The sequence below is a fragment of the Lissotriton helveticus genome, chromosome 12 (assembly GCF_964261635.1).
Source record: "Lissotriton helveticus chromosome 12, aLisHel1.1, whole genome shotgun sequence".
In the NCBI taxonomy this organism is placed as follows: domain Eukaryota; kingdom Metazoa; phylum Chordata; class Amphibia; order Caudata; family Salamandridae; genus Lissotriton; species Lissotriton helveticus.
In genome coordinates, this window is record NC_136073.1 from 586464448 (window position 1) to 586491359 (window position 26912).

Sequence of the window (26912 nt, forward strand, 5' to 3'; positions counted from 1 at the left end):
ATCTCTGAAACGAAGAATGAGAAGTGAGCAGTGAAATCCTCAGAAAAAGATTTCACATACCGAAATAAAGAGTCTTTTGAGGTGCCTCATTCTTCGTGGTTACTGTGAAGACTGAATGGCATATAAGAAGCCACTCCAGGCCCGATGAATATCGACTGATTTTTAACCTGATATCACAGAAATTACAGCTATCTAAGTGATTTTGAGTTCATCCTATAGACAATGAAAATTTGGCTGCAAAAAATATTGTCCTGAGGAAGACACTACGACGTGTCGAAACGCGTTGACAGACTACAGCCACGCCAATAACATATAGAACCACAATATTGTCCCTCGAGCCTTTTTAAAAAAAATGTTTCATTTTTATCATTAACAAAAATCTTTTTATTGTATCAATTTATCATGTATACGTGATGTATGTGTTTAATCTATTTTTATCAATATAATTAAAAAACCTTTTTATAACAGTATATTTTGCTGTGTTATAGTTCATAGTTTTTTGCATAATTTTTGTCTTTAAATAGCCAGTGTTTGTCTTGTAATTTGGCCTGGGTTGATACCTTCGCATTGTCCGTCCTTGGTCCTGTTCAGCGTGTGCTTTTGAAGCGCCCCTCGGCGCTAATGGGTTACGTTGCGGCCATAATCAGGAGGCAGGCCGGTCGTTGTAGTCCCCTCCGGGACCGGGCACAGCAGGAGGAAACAAAACAAGGTAAAAATCACACCCACGCTGCGGGAGTCAGCATGTGCTTTTGAAGCGCCCCCGGTGCTAATGGGTTACGTGGCGGCCGTAATCAGGAGGCAGGCCGGTTGTTGTAGTCCCCTCCAGGACCAGGCACAGCAGGAGGAAGCAAAACAAGGTAAAAAAATCACAGCCCAGGGGACCTTCGTCAATTTCAAGAAGAGTCTCCCCTCAAACACCTAATGTCGGCAGCAAGACACATCCAGGACATTTATTGTGGTTATTGGTATTCAATCTGGAACAGGAGCTCATAGCCCTTAAGCATGCTTTCATGGAATGATGCAAAAAGAACAATTGATGGACAGAATGCAGAACAATATCATACATTCACCCCAGTACAGAGATCTGGGCCTAAATCCATTGTTGTTTGCTCACCATGCCATGCCAGTTTGGACCCAGCCATATGCAAATCAGTCTTGACCCTGTGCCCAATGGGAAAAGTCCAGCCCGAACTGCCAGGCCAGGTGCTCCCTGGACTGGAAACAAGCATCATAGGACGATTTTCGAGGTTTCACCCCTCATCAGCCAGGATAGCTTGACTCCAGTGGCATGGAGAGCACGGGACCCACGTCTGGGCATACCCGTCCCACTCGGGGTTTCAAATGCAAAAACAACAGTTGATGGACAGAATGCAGAACAATGTCATACATTCACCCCAGTACAGAGATCTGGGCCTAAATCCATCGTTTTTTTGCTCACCACACCACCCCAATTCAGACATGGCCATATGCAAATCAACCTTGACCCTGTGCCTCATGGGAACAGTCCAGCCCGAACTGACAAGCCATGTCTTCCTTGGACCGGAATCAAGCATCCCAGGACCGGTTTCTGGCTGTCAGCCGTCTTCAGCCAGGATAGCTTGACTCCAGTGGTGTGGAGAGCACGGGACTCACGTCTGAGCATTCCCGTCTCACTCGGGGTGACAAATGCAAAAACAACAGTTGATGGACAGAATGCAGAACAATGTCATACATTCACCCCAGTACAGAGATCTGGGCCTAAATCCATCGTTTTTTTGCTCACCACACCACCCCAATTCAGACATGGCCATATGCAGATCAGCCTTGACCCTGTGCCTCATGGGAACAGTTCAGCCTGAACTGCCAAGCCAGGTCTTCCTTGGACCGGAATCAAGCATCCTAGGACCGGTTTCTGGCTATCAGCCGTCTTCAGCCAGGATAGCTTGACTCCAGTGGTGTGGAGAGCACGGGATTCACGTCTGAGCATACCCGTCTCACTCGGGGTGACTAATGCAAAAACAACAGTTGATGGACAGAATGCAGAACAATGTCATACATTCACCCCAGTACAGAGATCTGGGCCTAAATCCATCGGTTTTTTGCTCACCACACCACCCCAATTCAGACATGGCCATATGCAAATCAGCCTTGACCCTGTGCCTCATTGGAACAGTCCAGCCCGAACTGCCAAGCCATGTCTTCCTTGGACTGGAATCAAGCATCCTAGGACCGGTTTCTGGCTATCAGCCGTCTTCAGCCAGGATAGCTTGACTCCAGTGGTGTGGAGAGCACGGGACTCACGTCTGAGCATACCCGTCTCACTCGGGGTGACAAATGCAAAAACAACAGTTGATGGACAGAATGCAGAACAATGTCATACATTCACCCCAGTACAGAGATCTGGGCCTAAATCCATCGTTTTTTTGCTCACCACACCACCCCAATTCAGACATGGCCATATGCAAATCCGCCTAGACCCTGTGCCTCATGGGAACAGTCCAGCCCGAACTGCCAAGCCATGTCTTCCTTGGACCGGAATCAAGCATCCTAGGACCGGTTTCTGGCTATCAGCCGTCTTCAGCCAGGATAGCTTGACTCCAGTGGTGTGGAGAGCACGGGACTCACGTCTGAGCATACCCGTCTCACTCGGGGTGACAAATGCAAAAACAACAGTTGATGGACAGAATGCAGAACAATGTCATACATTCACCCCAGTACAGAGATCTGGGCCTAAATCCATGGTTTTTTTGTCCAGCCCGAATTGCCAGGCCAGGTCCTCCCTGGACTGGAAACAAGCATTCTAGGACCGGTTTTGGGGTTTCACCCCTCATCAGCTAGGATAGCTTGACTCCAGTGGTATGGAGAGCACGGGACCCACGTCTGGGCATACCTGTCCCACTCGGGGAAACCAATGCAAAAAGATCATCTCCTTGTGTTTGCTTTGTTTGCCCTAAGTTGGCAGGGTATGCCCAGACGTAGGTCCCTTGCTCACTTTGCCTCTAGATTCAAGCTAGCCTGGCTGAAGAGGGATGTTACCCCAAAACCGGTCCCAGGATGCTTTTTCTGGTCCAGGGAAGACATGGCTTGGCAGTTCGGGCTGGACTGTTCCCATGAGGCACAGGGCCAAGACTAATTTGCATATAGCTGTGTCTGAACTGGGGTGGCGAAGTGAGCTAAAGAATGATGATTGATTCAACCCATTTCTGTGACTAGGGTGAGTGTTCGAAAAGTTTCAGCGCTCCATCCATCATCTCCTTGTGTTTGCTTTGTCCGCCCCAAGTTGGCAGGGTATGCCCAGATATGGGTCCCTTGTTCACTTTGACACAGGATTCAAGCTAGCCTGGCTGAAGAGGGGTGTTACCTCATAACCAGTCCCAGAATGCTTGTTTCAGGTCCAGGGAAGACATGGCTTGGCAGTTTGGGCTAAACTGTTCCCATAAGGCACTGGGCCCAGATTGATTTGTGTAATATTGCATCTTGTGTCAACAGTTTTTATTGGAGATCAAAGATAGGCAATTTCATAGGATACAATGCATCTTGGATGCAGGCTAATTTTCTTAAACGTAATGGGGAGAAAACGGAGGTCTTGATCCAGGGGAAGCATAAATATCTTTGGGGCCCCAACATTGGCCCAATGAAATGGGTGCTGTCCCTGAACCTTCTGGCCATATTCGCAATCTAGGCTTCGTCATAGACATCAAAGAGCTAAAGAATGATTATGGATTCAACCAAGATTTGTGACTGGGGTGAGTGTCTGAAAAGTTTCAGCGCTCCATCCATCATCTCCTTGTATTTGCTTTGTAGGGAATGATGGCAACTTTTAATAGGAGCAGTCAAACCTTTTACCATTCGGATGGACCATCATACCTCCAGTTTCTGGAAAGCATGCTATGTAGAAACTGCAGACTCCTTGGGACTATTTAATTTCCCAATATGATTTATATTTTACTATAATCCCTGCCACACAGAAAAGTATTACTGATGCTTTGTCTAGCCAAAACATATTGGTTCAATATTCAAAGTCTATCATTTTGCTTCCTGACAAAGTTGGCTAGCAAGGTCCTTTTTTACAGCAGGTGAGGCATGCTCACGCTGATATCTCTCTGAAAGAATGATGCTCTGCCGTCAAGTACCCTTGGCCTCGCATCAAAATCAATATTTTTCAGCAGGCACTGTGGATCCCTACTAAGGCCCTACCAACTGAGGTTTTGAACTGTGTCACAACATTGCAGTAGCAGGTCATCGCACAGGTAAGTCAACCTTAGAACTAATCCTACATTAATTTTGGTGGCCTACTGTTTGCAACGATGTATCACAATCCAAGGCAGTCCATGATAAGCATTTTAACATCTTCAGCCTTTGCATGTTCCTCCTCATCAAGGGCACACAATTTCTAACAACTTTATTGTGGACTTACTCATTTCGGCAAGAAAATTAGCGATCATGGTCAGTATCGACCTCTTTTCTAAAATTGATCTTTTCTTTTTATCTAGGGGCTTCCATCTTCCTGCATGATGGCAAGGACATTTCTGACTGAAATATTCCGGTGGCATTTGATTCCTGACAATGTATTGTCAACCAGAGGCTCTCAGTATATTTCTAGGTTCTTGTGTTCAATTTGCTCTACCACGGGCATCTATCAAGCCCTATTCTCAGGTTCCCATTTGTAATCTATTGGACAGACTGAGAGGGTCAACCAGAGTCTTGAAAGGTATCTGAGGTGTTTCTTCAATGCCAATCAAAACAACTGGACAGAATTCTTACACTTAGCAGAGATCTTGTATAACAAATTTGCTACTAAGGTTTCTCTGTTCAATTGTATCCAAGGGCTCCATCATCTTTCCTTCCCATCCTCTCCATTGCCCACTCTTCTCGGTCCTGCTGCAGCTGATTACCTAGAGAGACTTGACAGAACGAATAGTGATTGCCCAAAATTTACACGATTATGAACCTGCAAGAAGGCTAGAACCGATAGACTAAGAAAACTGGTCCAAAACTTTACAATGGGAGACGAGGTTTGGCTGTCTTCCAGGTTCTCGCCACCTCAAAAATTGCCAGTCTTGTTTTGTACTCTATTTTGCTTGGTACCTTTGTCATAACCAAACAAATAAATCCTGTTACCTTTAGACGCCATCTTCCTAAGTCTTGGAAGACTCTTTCTACTTTTCATGTCTTCGAGATGTAGTGTTTTGTGGCCAATACTTTTTGTCAGAGTGCTTACTCCACTCCAGTTATTGTAGATGGAAAACTAGAATATGAATTAAGTGAGATCTGTGATTCCTGGATTTTCAGAGGCTACTTACATTTCTTCATTTACTGGAAGGGCTACCTAGTTAGTGAGCATTCTTTGGTTCATGCCTCTTCAGTCCATGTCTCTAGATTGGTTCGGCAGGTTTTCTTTCTGGCCTTTCCAGACAAGCCTGTGGCCTCAGGAGTAGGGTATACTGTTGCAACCACAGTGTCTCTTGTGTGATGTTTGATGTAATTTGCTTTTACCATATAAAGGCTTCGGTCTAGTTGGAGAAATGGTCGCCACAAAGCTGTATTTCTTCGCTTGTTTTCTCGTGCCCAGCACTTGCTGATACAGACTCCTCATTCCTGAACACTTCCACCATTGGATTCTGGATTACCGTTTTCTTCAAAACTCTGAAGTCTTTGTTCAGGAAGGAGGTGTTCTACATCTTTGGCTGTTTCCAACTGAGAAAGTCACTATTATCGAGGGCACTTGCCTACCACATATTACAGAGTGTGGTGACATTGTGGTTTACAGAAACAATCACCCTTGCATCGTAAGACCCAGACTGGAATACGGCTAAGAGTCCACAGCTGAACACGGATGTGCTGCATGCAGACAAGATCCACTGCAAGGTTTTAGAAAGCAAATGGAGACCTTTCTATCATCCAGAAAAAAAGGTCTGTGGAGCAGCTACCAAACAATACCATAAGCGGATTTGTGATGCAGGTTGCTGCTATTTAATTTATAAAATAGTTTGAGTGGACATCGCTGGGCAGGACATTTTTAACATTGTCAAAACCTTTTTACATCTTGCTGATGTTTCTCAGCCTAATATTCCTACGCAAGTACTCTACAACATTCTTTTTTCTTACCTTCGATATAACATGTATAACATTTGTAGTAACTTTCCTCTAATGCTAGGATGCTGGCTCGTCTGCCCCAGTAGTGCTTCTCTGCCTGCTTTTCTTCCTCTCGTTGAGAGAGAAACACAATCTAATCTTCTTACAATTTAATCTAGTTCTCTGCTAGAACCTTGTCCACCTTGATTTTTCCTAAGACAGCCCATGCAATCACTTACGTGCTTGCTTTTTACTGGTTGACTGCAGTAGCCTTTCATCCTCTTCGTATGCTTGTCCCTCACCTGTAGAAGGAATGCATTACGAGTCCTACCACTGCATTTTTTTAGGCACTACTTTTTCTGTGATTTTTTGCACTCTACCAGTGTGTCTTTTCAGCTGTCTCCTTCATGTACTTTTCTCCCCTCTGTATTACTCCCACCTGCTGACCTCCACTGTCTGTTGCATTCCCCCCCACCTGCCATCCCTCTGTTGTCAATGTACTCCCCTAACAGCCCTGTTCGTTGTCCGTATTGCCCATACATGGTTTGTGTTGCCCCCACTACCCATCCTTCATCTGTTCTCCATGTTGCCCCTCACACCCACCCTTCCCACCTCTATTGCCTGTTTTGCCCCTGTCACCTGCCCTCACTCCATTGTCCGTGCTGCCTCGCAACCTTCAGAGCAAAAGAAATACAAAGTGGGTGACGCAGACAGGGCTGGTTGCATCAGTGTTTTTCTCCCCATGCCCTTCATTGTCCGTGATGCTCCCCCATGTCCTCCCTCCCACCCCGCCGTCCCACCAGCATTAAAAAAACAAAACAGGTATGACGCAGCCAGCAATAACTGCATCATATCGTTTAAAACATTTTTTTTTTCACTTTCAACCCGCTGCTATGCAACATTGTTAAAAGCATTAACAAAAAAGACAATACCTTCTGTAGGCACTACATATTGACTTGTTTCTCTTGCTGCAAAGCCTATGATGGCCCTGCTCACTCAGACTACTTTGTGCAAGGCCTCCACTGAAGTTGGGCCTGTTCTGCTTCTCTGGAACCACATGCTAGAATTCTTCCTCTATTGAAAAAACACATCAGCAGACCTAAAGCTCATGGCCAGTTATTGTCCAATCCCACTACTCATGCTGCTTGCAAAACTACTGGAAAGGGGCTTTAATATTTTGATCTTCATTATTATTTATGGTTACTTATACACACACACACATATATATATATATATATTCACTGAAAAAACCATAGGTTTTACAGACGTTACAGTTAGGAATTAGCATTTAAAAAACCATAGGTTTCAGGGACGTTATAATTAGTGGGAAAATTTGACTCGTATAAAACCAGATAAATTCGCCTGTTATAGTTAGTTGAGCGAACTATAACTCGTGCACCCGCAATGCACTGGTAATGTCACATATTACATCACTCATGACATGGTCAGTGACATCACTAATGTCCCTAAAACCTATGTTTTTTTTTGCGCATTTCCAAGGTTTTTTAAATGCTAATTCCTAACTATAACGTCTGTAAAACCTATTTTTTTTCCAGTGAATATATATATATATATATATATATATATGTGTGTGTGTGTATATAATTAACCATAAGTAATAATGTAGTGAATTTCAAAGGTTTTTTAAATGTTAATTTCATATTTTAATGTTTATAAAACCTATATTTTTTCTATTATATTTTTTAATATTTTGGAACTCTATTATACTTCTTTTTTTTTACTTTAAAAATTATGTAATGTTTTATATCTTCCCCCAAAAATATGCATCTCTTTTTTTTTGGAGAAAACTGCACTCCCATACCGGTAGCGTACCAAGCTCAATCACCACGCGAATCCGATCCACCATATTGCTAAACTCGTAAATGATGCGCATTTCGTATCCGACGGGTTCGTGGTACCGCGTCCCGCGTAACATCATATACACATGAAGTCGCCCCAACTGCTACTTTGGTATCCGATGGGTATGTAGTACCAAGCCACGTGTTACGTCATGTATGTATGGGGTCGCGCCCACTGCGCGTTGCGTATGCCACGAGTGCACACCTCCAAGCCCTGTGTTACGTCACAGACATATGGTGTCGCGCCGGGTACGCCATTCCCTCCTTTTTTTTGTCTCAAAAGAATATCTAAATAACTTTAAACAGTATATGAGAGCAAGCGATAATCTAAAATATTTTAAACATTTATATATTTCTAACTGTAATAAACTTATATTATGATAAATATATTTTCTCAAAATCGCGTCGGGTGCGGCCTCCTTATACGCTCGGTGCGCGATTGCCATGTGACCTTTAAAAAAAAGCATTTGATTGCTTCAAAACATTTCCCATTGTAACAGTGGGACAACACCACCCATTTTAGTCATTCTCTCCGCGGCGTTTGATGAGACACACCCCTTCTGCTTAGAGAGCTTTTTTGACAAGTTTTTTGCTGCATACAGATATCTTATACTACACACAACATGCAACGATCATCTTGATCAATATTCATGGTCTGTACATTAGCCTTCCACGTGTGATGGCCATGCATCTCAAACGTTACATCAAAAAACAAATGTGTGTTACACAATGCCCCTGGTGTGTGTGTGTGCACATTATTGTGCTGTCTTTCGGCCTGGGTATTGGTGGTTCTAAGAAGTATCATCAGCCACGGGCAGAGTGCACATCCTAGATGTGTAGATTTGTATTGCTGTACGCTCTGTTGTCGTGCTTTACCAATATAGTAGTGTGTTATATGTGAGACTTTCAGATTCATGTTTGACATACATTGCTTGACGGTAATGAGCGGTATCACTGTGTATGACGTAGCCTCACTGCTGATCCTGCCTCCATCCGAGCACATTCATATGTGTGAGCTTTGCAATAGCAACACTTTCAATAATACCGCACAGCATTGACATGCGTGTCTGCGCAAATCCACAAGCTTGACGACATGTGGTGTTGGCCATTCAATGTTTTCGAACAGCATCTCATTATCGATAGTTGCCGCCCTCCCGGCACATGCTACATTAATGTAAATTGCGCATTCTGCGACATCAAAACTGCAAAAGAAACACATATAAGTACACTTCCTGGCCAGGCAGGAACTGAACAACGCCCAGATCCCCGGAACAATTATTCACACCCCTACGCTGGCGTACACAAGCCCAGCCCACTTTGCGTACGTATAAATAGGATAACTACAACGCCACATGTCCCAGTTCTTCCATACTGATTCAGGTGATATGGCCGCATCCACCTCGCATATCACAATGCGCAATAAAAAACAAGGGATCCATGAGGTGTACACCATCCTGACAATCAACACTGGCTCTAAATTGCGAACCCTACTGCCCGTTGTGTTTCGAAAGGGATCCATGAGGTTTACACCATCCTGCAATAAACACTGCAACTGAATTGTGAACACTGCTACCCGTAGTGTTTGCACACACAACAATGACAGCAGGTGAGCAGTGGGGCCTAGGTGCACAGCGGCTCCAACAGAGCGGTGCTGCGGGAGGGATGGGCTGCATCAGCCTGAGTGCGCAGGTGCGAACAAGCGAAGTTGCCCTACGTAATGATGTGATCTCTGACCTCATTCAGTCACATCTCTGTCGCATTTTAAAGACCTGCTGGACCGTACTGTAGGCCTGAGCCAGCGGGCAGCGCTGCCCTACAGACACGCGGAATGTATGTTGATACCACGCATACCATACAACGCGGTATTTTACATTGCGGTTTTGACAACGCAAGTCGTTGCATCGACTTGCGTTGGAGGGCGCTGGATTTAGGAATATTGTGAATTACTATTCCAACTCCAGTCTACGTACAGTAGGGAAAGTGTTGGAATAGTAATTCACACTATTCCTTAGTCTAGAGCACCCTCCAGTGCAAGTCGACGTAATGACTTGCGTTGTTAAAACCACGATGTAACCATTACGCGTTGTAATGGTTGCGAGGAAAAGGATGTTTCCCAACACGTGTTGAGCGCAGTGCTGCGGTAGAGGTGGGGTGCATCAGCCTGAGTGCACAGGTGCGAACAAGCGATGTTGCGGTGCGTAATGATGTGATCAAATTTCTCCTTTGCTCTGTGCTTAGACTGTGTGCTAAAACAGTGCACCCCCAGCCACCATTTTGTGTTCACAAGCAGCTCTTTGGCGCATACTGGAGGTACCTGGTGGGCCCCCAGGGACCCTCAGGATTGAAGAGGAATTAATTCCCCAACTTAAACCGTGCCACAGGGTGTGTTTGCACACATGTCAACACAAGCCCCCCCCCTCCCCCTTCACCACTGTGCAAACGCGCCTGTGGCGCGTTTCAAGTTGGGGGATTACCTCTCTATTAATACTGAGGGTCCCCGAGGGCCAACTAGCCCAACAGGTATCTTCAGTATGCGCCAGGGAGCTGCGTTGCAGACAGGTGTTCAGAGGCCACGCCCCTTTTTACACCTCTCGGGAACGCACCTCTGTGGCGCTTACTGGAGGTACCTAGTGGGCTAATTTGACCCTAGGGACCCTTAGGATTCAAGGGGACTTAATCTCTCAACTTAGAATGGCTACAGGGCGCGTTTACACAGTGGTGAAGGGAGGGGACGGGCCTGAGGTGATGTTGCAAACATGCCCTGTGGAGCGTGTTAAGTTGGGGAAATAATTCCCCTTCAATCCTGAGGGACCCTGGTGGCCAACTGGCCCACCAGGTGCTTCCAGTAAGCGCCACTGTGCTGCATTGTAGAGAGGGGGTGCAGGCTGTGCCCCTTTTTACACCTCTCTGCAATGGTGCTTACTGGATTTACTTAGTGGGCTAATTTTCCCCTAGGGACCCTCAGGATTCAAGGGGAGTTAATCTCCCAACTTAAAACGGCCAGAGGGTGTGTTTACACAGTGGAGAAGGGAGGGGACGGGGCCTGAGGTGACGTCCGCAAACACGCCCTATGGCGTGTTTTAAGTTGGAGAAATAATTCCTCTTCAATCCTGAGAGCCCATGGGGGCAAACTTGTCCACCAGGTGCTTCCAGTAAATGCCACTGTGCTGTGTTGCAGAGAGGAGGCCCAGGCCGTGCCCATTTTCTCTGCAACGCAGCTCTGTGTTGCTAAGTAGAGATACCTGATGGGCTAGTTGTACCCAAGGGACACTCAGGATTCAAAGGGACGTTATCTCCCAAATTAAAATGGCCACAGGGTGTGTTTGCACACGTCAGCTCAGCACCCCCCTCCCTTCACCAGTGTGCAAACGTGCCCTGTGGAGCGTTTTAAGAGGTAGTTTTAATCCCCCTGCCCTATTATATACTAGGGGCTTACAGAGGAGGTCATGCTAATAAAAGGGGTACCCCAACGCATAGTGTTCCCTAGTGTATGTAGGTGTTTTAACTGTATTCTAAGTGCCTTTTAGCATAGCACTGGCTCTAGGACTGGTTAGTCAGAGTCAGTTACCAGTAGTATCCATCTGAAAAAGATGAGGGTACAGGATGATTTTGCAAAAGAGCCTCTTCCTGCTCCTTTTTTTGTTCTTTCTGCACGTCTTCCCTCTTCCTGCACTATTTTTCGTCTTTGAGGACTTCTGTTGCTTCTTTCTGCATTTCTTTTTCTTCGTTCTGTGTGTTTTTTCTTCTTTCTTTACATGTCCTACCTCTGTAGGCATAGTTAGAAACTAGCATTTAAAAAAGCTTTGAAATTCACTTAAAAAACCATAGGTTTCAGTTACGTTAAAGTTAGAAATTAGCATTTAAAAAAACCTTTGGAAAAAAACCATAGGTTTCAGGCACGTTATAGTTAGGAATTAGCATTTAAAAAACCTTAGAAATTCACAGAAAAAACCATAGGTTTCAGGGGTGTTATAGTTAGCTGGACATTTCACCCGTACAAAACCATTGAAATTCCACCATTATAGTTAGTTCAGCTAACTATAACTTGCGCGGCCGCAATGCACTGCTGATGACGTCACATATTACATCACTCATGACATGGTCAGTGACATCACTGGTGACATCTCAATTACATCACTGATGACATCATCCTTGTGATAGTGGCAGGCCTCCTCTCACCCGAATATAACCTTTGATACACATTGAAAAATAGAAACTACAATTTTCAAAAAAATGTACATACCAATACCAGTTACAACCTATTCAGTAATTCGAAGATCTACATATACATCCACTCATTCACCAACTGTCCTATATAGTCACTCATACATGTACTCACTCTTCATATGTACTCATACACCTATACATCCCGTTACACACCGCCACTCATTCATAGTTACTCCCACACATACTCACTCATGCTAATAAAGAATCAAACATCCATTTACTTGCATATACAGTTATACACACACCACTACACTTACTTCTACAGAAACGTACACATACTTACTCTCTTAAACAATCACTTATAGAAACACAATTATTTATACAGGAACTCTTCCAATCTCTCACTCTCACATATACACACCATTACTCACATATACTAATTTAAAACATATGTAGTTACTCATAAAGACACTATTGAGACAGTCATTGACTCACTAACACACCCATACACACTCATCTACCCATGCAGTCCTGCACACATGCTATCTCCAACACATACAGTGAGTCACTCATTCATGCATCTATGTGCTAAGTAATACCCCCCACCGAACCATATAACCCTATAGACACTCATGTAGCTACTCACCAACCCATGCAGCCACTTATACACAAAGAGACTGATAAAAATATTTACATATTTAAACATTACTCGCTAACCCATGTATTCACTAAGATACACTTAATCAGTCAGTTATACAATTTTACAAAAAATAACATCCATTTAGACTCTTATTTACCCATTTATTCTTCCATCGACCATGTGATATACATAAATAAAAAAGATTTAATTTTCAGGAAGACACACATTCACTGGATGATGTCATCAGTGATGTCATGATTGATGTCACTGACCATGTCATGAGTGATGTAATACGTGATGTCATCAGCAGTGCATTGCGGGCGTGCGAGTTATAGTTAGCTTAACTAACTAGAACGGTGGAATTTCAATGGTTTTGTACGAGTGAACTGTCCAGATATCATTCTATGCTTAACATGTATATAGACAAAAAAATCCCCACTGGGTCTGGGCCCCCAACAGTAAGGCTGACCCACGAAATACCAATGAACAACAGAGTGCCAGTACCGTCAGAAATTATTCTTCTTAAATTGTCAAACCATAGGATTTTTGCACCATGGTGAATTAACACCCAAATGTCTGATTAAATCTTTTGTTTTATTATTAAATTTTTCAAACAAGGATTATTGGTTATTATTTCACCAATTCATCTTACATTAACAAGACCTCATAAACATGTATGTGTTTACACAATATTCACAAAATATATACAATATCAACAATGTCAGCAATATCAAAGTTATCAAAAATATCAAAACAATCATACCCTTACCCATTCACAACCATTCACATCATCATTCACACCACCTGGAATAAAAATATTCACAGTAAGCCATATACATTCAATTTTTATCAATGGAAGATATTTTGGTAAACTGCTCCTTTGTTTAGATGGCGTATATTGTCTACGCGTTTCGAACTCACACCCTTCGAGGAGTTCTCATCAGGACAGAAAAAAGCTCTGCAATTTCAAGAGCTGTCTAGGGTACACCCGTCGAGGCAACAAGTTAATCCAATCTATACTTCAATTTGTATTAAAGGGATGAGGTCACTGGGGGGGGAAGCCCAAGCGCGGTCACTCTTGTCAGCGTGTTGCTGCTGGCCCCACAAGTTGTTAACCGGAAGCGGGTACTCACTATTTCGGTCTGGCGGTTAGCTTTCCCGCTTCATTCTGAATGTGTATTTTCGTCTCGTTAATTGAAATTGCCGGTGACGTGACTTGGTTCACATGGACCGCGGGGCCACTGTCCTCACGGGGAGGCAGGTCTCCACATTATTCAGAGCCCGTTTGTTGATTCCGTGCCGCGGTCCTTTCCTGCGTCGATCCCAACTCGCGGGAAAGCTAACCGCCAGACCGAAATAGTGAGTACCCGCTTCCGGTTAACAACTTGTGGGGCCAGCAGCAACACGCTGACAAGAGTGACCGCGCTTGGGCTTCCCCCCCAGTGACCTCATCCCTTTAATACAAATTGAAGTATAGATTGGATTAACTTGTTGCCTCGACGGGTGTACCCTAGACCGCTCTTGAAATTGCAGAGCTTTTTTCTGTCCTGATGAGAACTCCTCGAATGGTGTGAGTTCGAAACACGTAGACAATATACGCCATCTAAACAAAGGAGCAGTTTACCAAAATATCTTCCATTGATAAAAATTGAATGTATATGGCTTACTGTGAATATTTTGATTCCAGGTGGTGTGAATGATGATGTGAATGGTTGTGACCATGTAAGGGTATGATTGTTTTGATATTTTTGATAACTTTGATATTGCTGACATTGTTGATATTGTATATATTTTGTGAATATTGTGTAAACACATACATGTTTATGAGGTCTTGTTAATGTAAGATGAATTGGTGAAATAATAACCAATAATCCTTGTTTGAAAATTTTAATAATAAAACAAGAGATTTAATCAGACATTTGGGTGTTAATTCACCATGGTGCAAAAATCCTATGGTTTGACAATTTAAGAAGAATAATTTTTGACAGTACTGGCACTCTGTTGTTCATTAACATGTATATAGGTCACTGCCTAGAATTCAAACAAGTTATTTGATTAGATGCTTATGGGTCTCGGTTTTACTTATGACAATATGTTAATATCAAAACTATTTTATCTACAAGTGCTTCTCTAATGAAATATATTGAGTAAAATATAAAATTATAACAAAACAAAAAAAAAATGTAAAAATAAAAATAGTTATAAAAATACACAAATGCATTCAAATACATCAACACTTGAAAGTATGAGTATATACAACCTTACATTTCGAAATAATATCTTCCTTATACATGTATACACTTTTTATGTAATTATGATTCTATATAATGTATTACTTTACCCCTATTGTGAACAGTCCAGCCCGAACTGCCAAGCCAGTTCTTCCCTGAACTGGAAAAAAGCATCCTGGGACCGGTTTCAGGGTAACATGCCTTATCACCCAGGCTAGCTTGAATCCAGAGGCAAAGTGAGCAAGAGACCCACGTCTGGGCATACCCTGCAAACTTAGGGTGAACAAAGCAAACAAAAGGAGATGGACGGAGCGCTGAAACTTTGGTCCCTTGCTCTCCATGCCCCTGGAGTCAAGCTCTCCTGGCTGATGGGGGGTGAAACCCCGAAACGGGTCCTAGGATGCTTGTTTCCAGTCCAGGAGGACCTGGCTTGGCAGTTCGGGCTGGACTGTTCTCGTGAGGCACAGGGTCAAGAAGACTGATTTGCATATGGCTGGGTTCAAACTGGAATAGCACGGTAAGCAAAAAAAACGATGGATTTAGGCCCAGATCTCTGAACTGGGGTGGATGTATGACATTGGTCTGCATTTTGTCCATTAATTGTTCTTTATACAAATAAAAGGCCATCATCTGGCCAAGGTATGTGTAATGTACATCCTAGTGATGCCATGGTTATGATTGTTAGCGACTTGAATATGGTACTACTTAAAACATTCACTTTTGGTTGGCAATAATAAAATTCTACACTTCCTACAAAACCTACTAAATTATGTAATCCAAAGCAACATCCTTCTAACCCACCCACACACCTCTGCCCCAACTCGGCCCTTTCACACTCCACCACATATGCCTATTGCTAGACTCCCAGCCAGAGTCTCTCCCAATCTCACCCCAACCCTCTCCCACCAAAAGATGTAGCACCAGAGATGAGCCTCACTGCACAAGGAACCAATGCAGCTTGTGTGCAAGGAGTCCAAAGCATCATTTAAGGAACGGCACCATCATGCCAAAGACTGCTGAGTGTAACTGGGAAAGAAAAGCACCAGATGGGATACACAGAGAAAGAAGTCCTAACAAGGACACTCCCCAGTTTAATCTCTCCCTCACTGATCTACTCCACTCTTCTCATAATCAGGGACCACACCATCCAATCCCCACAAAGAAGACAAATACTATCAGGCAACACTCAAGAGGAGAGCGGTCTAAGCCCAGAAGCGCTAAGCCTGCCTAATCAAAACACAGGGAAAAATCAAGCATTTGTAGAAATTGAGCAAGCCTAGAAGGAAATATAGGTAAAGAAAAGGAAGGGGTAAATCACCTGTATACAAAAATATTTTATGTTGATTTGATTAGAACCCTAGAGACATTTCCATACAAATAATGCACATTGTTTGTGGCCATCTTGTTCATTGAGGGTCATGTATTACAGGTCTGCAGTACAAAGAACACACCTTGCTGCAACTCAATCTCTCTAGCGTAGGCAGATCTCTTTGGAACACCTTACCTTAACAGCTCTAGCGATATATGGACTATCTTAAGTTCTGTTAAAAATGTAAAAAACACACCTGTTTATGCTTTACCACGATCTGAAAAACGCTCTTCTATTTCAGCATTTGTCTTCCATTTCCATCTCGTCCTTTACTCTCTCTCAGTTGCATATCTCGTCTTTTCTGGTCACCTGATGACACTCATTCCCATGTGTCCGATTATCGCATTACGTTTCTCACCTTTGATTTAGACTCTCCTGTTCATTGCCCCTTTGTTCTTTATTCTCTTCTCCACTCATCTCTTAACCTCTTCCTTTATCTTCTACTATAATACTGCTCGATCGTCTCTCCAGTGCTTTAATTGTAAAACGCACTGCCACTCAGTGCGTGGTGAATTATGCGATATAAAAATTGTAAAATATACTAACGAAGTGTGACTAATTAAGACAAAGGCTTACACACTAAGAACTATAATATACACCATAGTTTAGTACAAACAACAAATATTGAAGTTTGGGTGCAATGCCTGAAGGCATCTGGTAGCAACCAAAGTTAAACCCCTATAGTCGGATATATCATAATATGTGTAGCTGCACCCTAAAACCATTAGCTCATTCTCACTAAGCCTAAGACTGGCTTTTGTTATAGAAGTGTGATAACCGGGATAAACGGTTCTTGCTTTTATTCAAAAGTATTTATTTTCCTGATTTCCAAGTGTGACCCTCTACAAGTCTAACAAACAACTAACTTCCCTTCGATAGCGCCATATCTGATATAGACTATCTAGCCGCAGATTTCTAAGCTTAAAATATTCCCCACGCGTGACCACACTAGGAACTTTTTTATGAACAGTATCCCTGCGCGTCGGTAGGTGGCATCATTTGGTTCTATGTGGCATTGTCTGCGCCACAAATGACGTAGCTGTGCCTATATAGGACCACCTAGATGTGCTAATGTCAGTTACTTTTTGCGAATGTCCATGCCAGAAGCGAAGAGTGACAAAGTACACTGACCATTAGTGTGGAAATCTACAGCCCTGAAAGGGTAGTGCCCTGCCCCTAGAAACCCGTTCGCAGAGACTGCAAGATGGGTGGGTCAGTAAAGAATCTGCAACTAGATAGAGCCTCTACCAGTTAAGGCATTACCGAAGGTAAGTAACGTGTTCATCTGATAGAGACATCTAGCTGCTGACTCCTGAAATTAGAATAGATACCCAAGCAATACCTCCCCAGAGCTAGGTCTGCGAACTCATTTAAAAACAAGGAAGTCCTGCAGGACCGAACATGCAAAATGCCCTTTTCTACGGATCTGATTGTTCAGACACTAATGTTTGGTGAACGTGTGGAAGGAGGCCCACATTGCTGCCTGGCAGATATCCAAGACTGGAACTCCGCGAGCTAAGGCAGTTACTGGAGCTTTAGCTTTGGTGGACTCAGCAGGCAAACCCTCAGGGGGTTGCTTATTGGCCAGTGTATAGCAGATTTTGATGCAGAGCACGATCCATCCGGAGATGGTCCGCTTCTGCCCAGCACGACCTTTCTTTGCTGAGACGAAGAGTTGGTTCTCCACCAGGAACGCTCTTGTGCAGGCAAGGTAGAACAACAACGCTCTTTTTGTGCCTAGATGGTGAAGTTGTTGCTCTTCATTGGAGGGATGAGACACAGTGTGAAGATATAGGCGGTGATGGTTTGGCCATTTCGCGAAATGGAGTGACCACTTTTGGACGAAATGAAGCTCTCATACGAAGCACCAGTTTGTCTGGGTAGATGTTAAGATAAGGCCTGAAGCTCAATGACCCTCCGGGCAGATGTTATCACCACGAGAAAGGCTGTCTTGGTGGTAAGGAGCTGGAGTGGAAAATTGTCAGAGGCTCAAGGGGAGCACACATAAGGAAGGTGAGGAAGAGATTGAGATCCCACTGGGGCATAACAAAGGGAGGGAGAGGGAAAATATGTTGCAAACATTTCAAAGAGCTATGTACAATAGGGGACTGGAAAAGGGAAGGTTAGTCAGACAACCGAAGAAAAGCAGAAATAGCAGATAGATATCCCTTAGTGCCTAGAGCACTCCTGGGCAAAGGAAATACTGAACAGGAGAACCTGAGAAGGGGGGGGGGCAGAAAGGAGCACATTGTGTCTTTCTGAACACTATGCCACAAATGTAGCCAACGGCAGGCATAAACTGCATTGTCAGACAAACACCTGGCTGCCAAAACAACGTTACAGACTTCAGGCGGAAGGTCGTAAGCTGTCAACTGTTGCCACTCATTCACCACGTAAGAAGGCAGAGCATTGACCGGTTCGGGTGGAGAACCCTCCCCTACTGCTGTGCCAGAAGATCCTCCCGAAGGGGCAGCCTGATCAGAGGATCAATGGACATGCTCAACAGGTCGGGATACTAGACTCTTTGTGCCCAGTCCAGAGCCACAAGAATGACTTGGGCCCGGTCATTCCTGATCTTCTTGAGAACTCTGGGTAGGAGTGGTATGGGCGGAAAGGCATACAGGAGGACTGAGCTTCGCCCAAGACGAAAAGCGCCTCCTAGCAAGAGCCGCCTTGGTAACGCGAATGTGCAGAACTGCTGATATTGCACATTGTGATGGTGGTGAACAGATCGAACCAAGGCTCTACATTGCTGAAACAGACCTTGCATCACCCCCAGATGGAGACACCATCTGTGATCCGCTAGGCACCTTCGGCTGAGTTTGAGTGATAAACAGCCAGATATTGAACCACCAGGGATATGCCCTACTGTTCCAGCCAAGTCCAGATACTCAGGGCCTCTTGACAAAGGGTCTACAACCCCACCCGCCCTGCTTGTTGCAGTGCCATATGGTGGAGTTTTCCATGAATACCTTCCCAAGATGGAGGGTAAAAAGGCTGTCAATGCCAATCGTATCGCTCAGAGCTCCAAAAGGTTGATGTTGAATCCGGATTCTGCTAGAGACCAGAGTTCTCTGATCTCCACCTCTCCCAGATGGCCACCCCATCCCAGGAGTGACACATCTGCCACCACTGTGACATCTGGGTTGGGAAGGGAGAGGGTCTGCCGCTGACCCCATCGTGGTTTGTAACCACCACTGCAGGTCTTCGCAGTTCCCTCTGAGATCTGGACCATGTCAGAGAGATTCTGATGCTGCGCCCACTGGAATTTCAGATCTCTTTGCAGAGCCAACAGGCATGCTTCACAAGCAGGATGCAGGAGATCATGATGCCCAGCAGCCTCAGCAAAATCCAGGATAGAGGCTGAAACACTGGTATCATAGCCTAAATATCTTGGACTCGCCGTTCGAAAGGATAGGCCCAAAAATCAGTGTCCAGAACTGTTCAGATGAAAGGCAGCGTCTGAAAGAGAGTCAGGTGTGACTTCAGCACGTTGATAGTGAACCCCAGTGAATGCGTTGGAGTTGGCAGACAACAGCCTGAGGCGAGCTCACTTTCAACAGCCAGTTGGACAGATAGGGGAAGACCGGCACCCCAGATCTACGGAGATGAGCTGCAACCACCACCAACACCTTGGTAAACACCTGAGGGGCACTGGTGAGGCCCAAAGGGAGCACAGAAAACTGAAAATGCTGGTGGCCCACAGTAAACCGCCGGAAGTGCCTCTGGGCAGGCAGGATGGGAATGTGACAATAGGTGTTCTGCAAGTTCAATGCTTGCATCCAGTCTCCAGGGTCCAGGGCAGACAGGACCTGAGCCAGAGTGAGCATTCTGGATTTCTCCTTCTTGAGGAAGAAATTGAGAGAGCGTAGGTCGAGATTAAGACAAAGGCCTTCGTCCCTCTTTGGCACCAGAAAGTAGCAGGAATAGCAACCACAACCTACTTCTGGTACCTGCACTCACTCCATGGCTCCTTTGGCCAAAAGAGTTGTCACTTCCTAGCGGAGAAGAGATAGGTGGTCCTCTGTCAGCATGTCATAAGTGGATGGCACAGAGGGCGGGGTAGTCTCGAAGAGGATGGAGTAGCCCTTCGGACAATCTGCAAAACCCACCAGTCCAATGTTATGGACCACCAGCGGGGCAGGTGGTGGATGGCGAACCCACCCACTGACTGGGTGCACATGATATGTGGGCAGACTAGGAGGGTTTGGAGGCAGCGGCTGGAGGGGGGATGGTGGATTGACCTGGCTGCTGGCCACCCGACCCATGGAGCCAGTAGAAACTGCATCCGCAGCCACACAGATGCTGGGGAGCTTAGGCACCCAGCTGCTGGACAGGTAAAGACACCATTGCCCACCCCTTCCGTGGCCACAAGCAAAGCGAAAAGTCGATTGAGGAAGACAAGGGGCCATAGAAATGTACAAGGACTGGTCGTAGCCCTGCTGTCCTTAAAGCGGTCTACCACTGAATCTGCCTTGTCTGCAAAGAGATGGGAGATATCAAAGTGCATGTCTATGAGTGAGGACTGGACAGCCCCAGAAAAGTCAGTAGTCCTCAACCAGGTGTGGCGTCACAGGGGCAGTCAACGAAACCAATCTGTCTAGTGAGTCAGTGGTGTCAAGCCCACAACGGATGGTGAGCATCGCTGCATTTCTCCCATTGGCAACAGCCTGTGAGAGAGCAGCCCGGGCCTCCTCCAGGGCTATTGGAAGCAACTGCGCAACTGTATCTCACAGTGCATAAGAATAGTGGTCCAAAAGACACGCAGTGTTCACAGACTGCAGTGCCAGGCTGGTGGAAGAAAACATCTTCTTTCCAAGATTGTCCAGCCTTTTGAATTCCCTAACCATGAGTGCTTTGGAGAATGTGCCAGGATTTGGGTGGGACGTGGAGGCTTTGACCACCAAGCTCTCCGGGGTAGGGTGCCGGGTGAGGAAATGTAGGTCTCTGGTGGCAGTGGGAAATTGTACTGTTCACAGGAGCCTGTGTTGAGCTTGGACCTAGTCCCAAGCAGAACATCAGTAAGTGCCTCACTAAAAGGAGAAGCAGTTCTGAAGAGGACACTTCCGGCTGAAGCACTTCAGTCAAGACATTAGTCTTGACTGCCACTGAGGGCAAGCTAAGGTCCAGGACCTCCGCACCACCATTGCAAAAGAAGCTTCCTCCTTCGTAGCCATGGTAGAGGGAGAAAGCATGCAAGTATCTGGAGAAGTAGCCACTCCACTGGCTTCACCCATATCCTCAGCCAAGTCCAGCTGTTCCTCATATGGCTGTTATTCTTCAGGGTCCAGCGACCCCTCTCAATACTCCACGAGTCCTAGCACATAAGAATAAGGCTCAGGTTCTGGTCAGACAACGCCCCTCCAGCTCCATGTCGGGGATGAGAATTGTGATGGCACTGACTGGGGGCGCCTTGGAAGGTCGAGGTTGCACGACCGGCCCCGATCTGGATCCATCCATGGATCCCTGGAGTCTAATTGGCCCTGGTGCCGCCGTCGTCGATCCAGTAAGGGCCCCTCACAAACACGAGGGGGAATGGGCCACCCAAAGATGAGGTGCATGGCTTCATAAAAAATCCAGGAAATTGGATAGTGGTTGCTCAGGTCTCAAGAGGTGATGCTCTCTCGTCTCATCGGCCGAACAAGTCGAAGCACGCTTTGACTTTTTTTCTTTTTGTGGGACTTGGACTTACCCAAATGGCTCGACGAATTGAAATGCGACGACAACCTCTGACACTGCGACCGCTCCCCGGACCTCCCTATTGTTGCAGCGTCGCACGTCGGGCTGCCAACAGCTTGACAGATCGCTCCCTCAAGGCCTTTGGATGCATGGCGTGGCAGTCAGAGCAGTCCTTCAGGTCGGGGTCCAGCTCAAGGCACCAAAGGCATACAGTGCTGGTCAGTCACCGACATCTGTCGTTGACAGGCACTGCATGGCTTGAAGTCGGCCTTCCTTCGATGATATCCTTGACACACCAGGAGGTAAACCTCAAAAAAGGCTTTGACAAAACATGAGAAAAACTTAGTCAAAAAGTGGCCACGGGGTAGCTCTTCCCGGATCTATGCTGGCTGGCGCGGAAAGAAAAGAACTGACGTCAGCGTGCCTGGTTGGCACCTACATATGCACTGCAAAAGTCCCTTCCGGCACAGACAATGCCAAGCGGAGCCAAACGACACGACCTATCGGTGGCACAGGAGTACTGCTCACATAAAAATGTCTGTATCCAGTCTGACTGGGAAACATTCTACGGTAAGGAATCTGTGGCTAGAAGTCTCTATCAGATACAGGGTTTTTGACCTTCACTCAGGAATCACAAGATGAAAAGGTCACAGTACTTCAATCAACAGTTTATTTTAAATAAAAATAATTCCAAGCACCGAGAAAGTCCAGATGATGAAACAGGTCTTGACTGTTTAATTGTAAATGTTAAGTTACTTGATCCCAATTAGAATTCCCATGACCCGTGATTTATCAGTGGGAAAACCAAGTATGTTCCACTGCTACAATGTCAATTTCATTGGGATGACTTGCACAAAAGTGACCCCGCACCCTTCAATAGTTAATATGATAATAATACAGTTTCAGTAGTGTTATTCACATAGTTCAATTAACTTTCTAGTCGTTTTCCCAAAAATTCTAAAGTCAGGTTCTTCAGCAAAAAGAGGTTCTTTATTCACAAATGATGATTAAAACCAATAGCCAACGTGTTTCGTCCGAAACCGGACTTCTTCAGGGCTTGTCAAAATTCTCTATATATCAAGGCTTCTCATTAGTCTTCACACTTGAGGTTCAGTTAATTTCAAGGAACAATAAGTAATCATAATTCCATGGTATAAGAAGTTCCCATTTTTTGATGGTTATAAAAAAAGTAAAGGCCGTAAAAAGAGTGTCGGCGTGTAGTGAAGCATGTAGACATCTGGTTTTTGCTGAAGAACCTGACTTTGGAATTTTTGTGAGAACGACTAGAAAGTTAATTGAACTATGTGAATAACACTACTGAAACTGTATTATTATCATCATATTAACTGTTGAAGGGTGAGGGGTCACTTTTGTGCAACTTGACTTGAAAACCAAGTTTCTTGGCTTTCTATTATTGGGATCTAGGGGATTGTGTCCCAGACCTCCAGCACCTACACACTCTTATACTTTAGGGACGTCATCACCAGTGCGGGCAGAGCAGCCTTAATCCCCTGTTCTGGTTTGAATTCATTGGGATGACTACCTGCTCTCTCTCCTTGCCTCGTCTGCTTTCCTCCTCACCTTTCCGTAGCCACTGAATTCCAAAATGGAGAAGCAGACGTTCATCTATTGAGTTGAGACTTCACAAAGGATAAAAGTATGGGGTTTCCATTTTTTGTGCTGGTTTAAAATGTCAGAGAATTTCTTTCTTTGTGATGCGTCGATTTGTGTTATCATGGTTGTTCCGTTCTTTCCTGCTCATACCAATAAAAAATATATTTAAACATTTTGACACAGACTAGTAATTTTATCTTTTTATTGCGACTTTTTTTCTGAATGGACAATAATACCCTTTTAGAAAAACAGACTGCTTTCCTTTGATGATCAGGATTAAAGCCACAAAGTACAGAAGCAGTCATTAGGAGTGGATTCAAGCGTTAAAAAAACTCAATCCAAATAGCTGTATTACTCCTGTCTAAAAACAAGAAGTCGTTTTTTTAAAATTTTAATAAAAAAAGAAATTTTTGATGGTAGGATAAAGGGATGGCAAAAAGAATTAATGAAAAAATAGCACCTGCTAACACAATGTTAAAGGAAAGATGGGATGCAGCACTCTGTTGTTTCATCAACATAGTTAAAGACTAAACTTAAAAGAAAATGGGCATCTAAAACAAAGCATAATAGAATAGTGGTAGTCTATTGTAAGGGTGGAGGGAGCGGTGGTGTCAAGCAATCACTGTAGTCATCTTTGATGCTTTTAGACAGGTTCCGTATCAAACTGATCCTGGAATTCCAATATATAAATCCAAGTTTCAATTTTATATACAAAAAGGTTTTCACAGTGCCAAATAATTTTCAGTATCAATGTCTTGCAACATGGTTTGACCAGAAGATGAAAGAATCCGTTTCTTTTAAGCAGTTTTTGGAGAAAAAGATTATCCCAGCACACATCACACATCTAAGGAAACGTTTGAACGTAGGCATCTGGAAACTCGCAGCTGGAACAGTCAAGTCCATTGGGCATGCCTGGGTTGGGTCATCTACACCAATTCCACCCTCAAGAAAGGTAGAGGCTAAAATCCATACTTGGCTTGAGTCTGGCGCCTGCTAAGTTTGTTGTCTGACCAAGCATTTTTCAGTTCCAATTCTCGCTCCTTAGCCTAAAACAAGACAAAAGAAAGGCCAGAATGTACATGTTTTTTAAAGTTCTGCAATCAATTGAAAATAGTTCATTAAAACACATACACCAACGAGTACTTGTTTTCATTCAAAGTTAACACGTTTCTAGTATAATGGGGAAGGAGCTCAAAAGTCACCAGGTTTTAGAAGTAAATTCCTAGATTTCTCATGTATGGGTTATAAACCTAATGTGTCAAAATACATGAATAATGTATAATGTGACAAAGGAATGCAGCACCTACTATAAACAATACATTCATATTCTGTCAAAGACAAGCTAGCGACGGTGCAGAAAATACAGAGCAAGCAAGACAAATACATTAAAAAAGATCCTTTTACAAACATTGACCTATTTGATGGGCTGCTAAAGTGATTTGGTTGCAATCCTTCTGGCACACAATGTTTAGGCTGGCCTTCAACAACCGTGTAAAATTATTGACTTTGTTTTAATTATAACTGTGTAGAAAACATGGACACATCCATGTCCAAATGTAGTTCCCTGCATCCAAGGTATCAAAATGAAATTTTGGGCATGAGTCGATAAATAGGCAAGCTCTTGGGAGAGTGAGGCCAAATTCTAGCAGCACCAGGTAACTGATAACTAGTAGTATGGCCAAAAAATAAGAAGCAATTGTAAAGCCAAGCTAAGTTATCTTTTTGAACTTAGGGAGTTAGGGCCTCATGTACATAATTTTGCGATTGCAAACCCAGCAATGTACAAGATCTCAGGGCTTGCAACCACAAAAATACTTTTTTCAAAAAACGAAACCATTTTTGTTAGAAAGAAAAAACTTTTTTGACGTGCGGAAGGGGTTTGGCAGCTCATTACGAAATGGAGAGGGCATGCAATTTATCAATGTGTTGTGACTGTAAATGTGTTTGAAATCTGATCAGTTACTGCATCCTGAATTGAGGTGGAAAATGATCTACAATGGGAATGCTCCTACTTTCAGAATCATGCCGTATGACCTGAAAGAAAGCATACGGTCCAGAGGAGCAGGGCATGCTTCCACAGATGTTTTCCTTCTGTGTCACGGATTTGTTTTGAAGCAGCACTTGTCTCTTTAAGGAACATGGACTTTAAAAAAAAACAAAAAAACATGCACTGGCAAAGCCAATAGGTCTCGGCAATGCCTATGCCAATGTGAGTGTCTTTTAGATCGTTTCCTGTAGTAGCCTGTAGGGTTGCAATGGAAGCTTTGATGTGCAGGCAGTTGACAAAAGTGCAGATCGCGATTACTGAATGTAGCGGCCATCTCTGACTGGCTGGATTTTCCATTCATCACAAGAACGACGTAGTTACGACCAAAGATACTAGCCAGCATAAATTCCGTCTTAAGGAAAAAAAGAGTTAGGTAATCATCATATATCATAGCGGAGAGATATAATACTCCAATGAACAGTGTCTAGCAGTGGGGACGAGTGGGAGGAGGAAAGAAGCACTTGTCCATACCACATCCACTGCAGGGGGCCTATTAAAGTGACCCACATCAGGGAATTAGGGAGAACGGATGCTGTCACGAAATGCAAAACCTTGAGTTAGAAATAGTTGTTTCACAAGAACACTGTTGTGGGGTAGCCACCAAGCCATGTAAGGACCAACTCGGCCCCCCTGGGGCCGATGCAGCCCTGAACAGTGTTTGCATTAACACCTTACCCACAGCCCTTGTCATTCAGGGCATAGTGGGCGAGGAAGAATGGGTCTCACTGTGGGGGCCAGGTGATGTTGGGAACTCGCACCATCTTCACCTTAGCTCCTCCCCCTTCCCATGGATGGCCCAGCAGCTGTGTTTGTTGCTCTATCCCCTCTCCTGCCAGGCCATTGCCCTGAGGCAGTGAATTCCTGGGGAAGGCTGAGTAATTTACAAATATCTGGGGCCTCACTGTTTTTCAGGTGCTCCTGCACTGGAGGGCTGAGGAATAATTTTCTAATAGAAAGGGGCCTCGCTACTTTTCAGGTGCTCCTGCGCTCGAGGGCTGGGGAATCATTTTGTAATAGAAAGGGCCCTCACTGTTTTTCAGGTGCTCCTGTGCTGGAGGGCAGGAGAATAATTTTGTAATAGAAAGGGGCCTCGCTGTTTTCAGATGCTCCTGCGCTCGAGGGCTGGGGAATAATTTTGTAATAGAAAGGGGCCTCGCTGTTTTCAGATGCTCCTGCGCTGGAGGGGAGGGGAATAATTTTGTAATAGAAAGGGGCCTCGTTGCTTTTCAGGTGTTCCTGCGCTGTAGGGCTG

General features: G+C 44.5%; 1 protein-coding gene across 2 annotated transcripts in view; it reads right to left on the bottom strand.

The window, feature by feature from the left end:
• Nucleotides 1-23801: 23801 nt before the first annotated feature.
• The window catches only part of PRCC (proline rich mitotic checkpoint control factor), a 216835-nt gene continuing 213724 nt past the window's right edge, over nt 23802-26912 (bottom strand). For both annotated transcript variants that reach the window (XM_078668317.1, XM_078668318.1), the window contains exon 7: nt 23802-24659. In XM_078668317.1, coding sequence (XP_078524443.1) covers nt 24573-24659 — 87 coding nt within the window. In that variant the 3' untranslated portion in view covers nt 23802-24572. The remainder of the gene's footprint in view (nt 24660-26912) is intronic.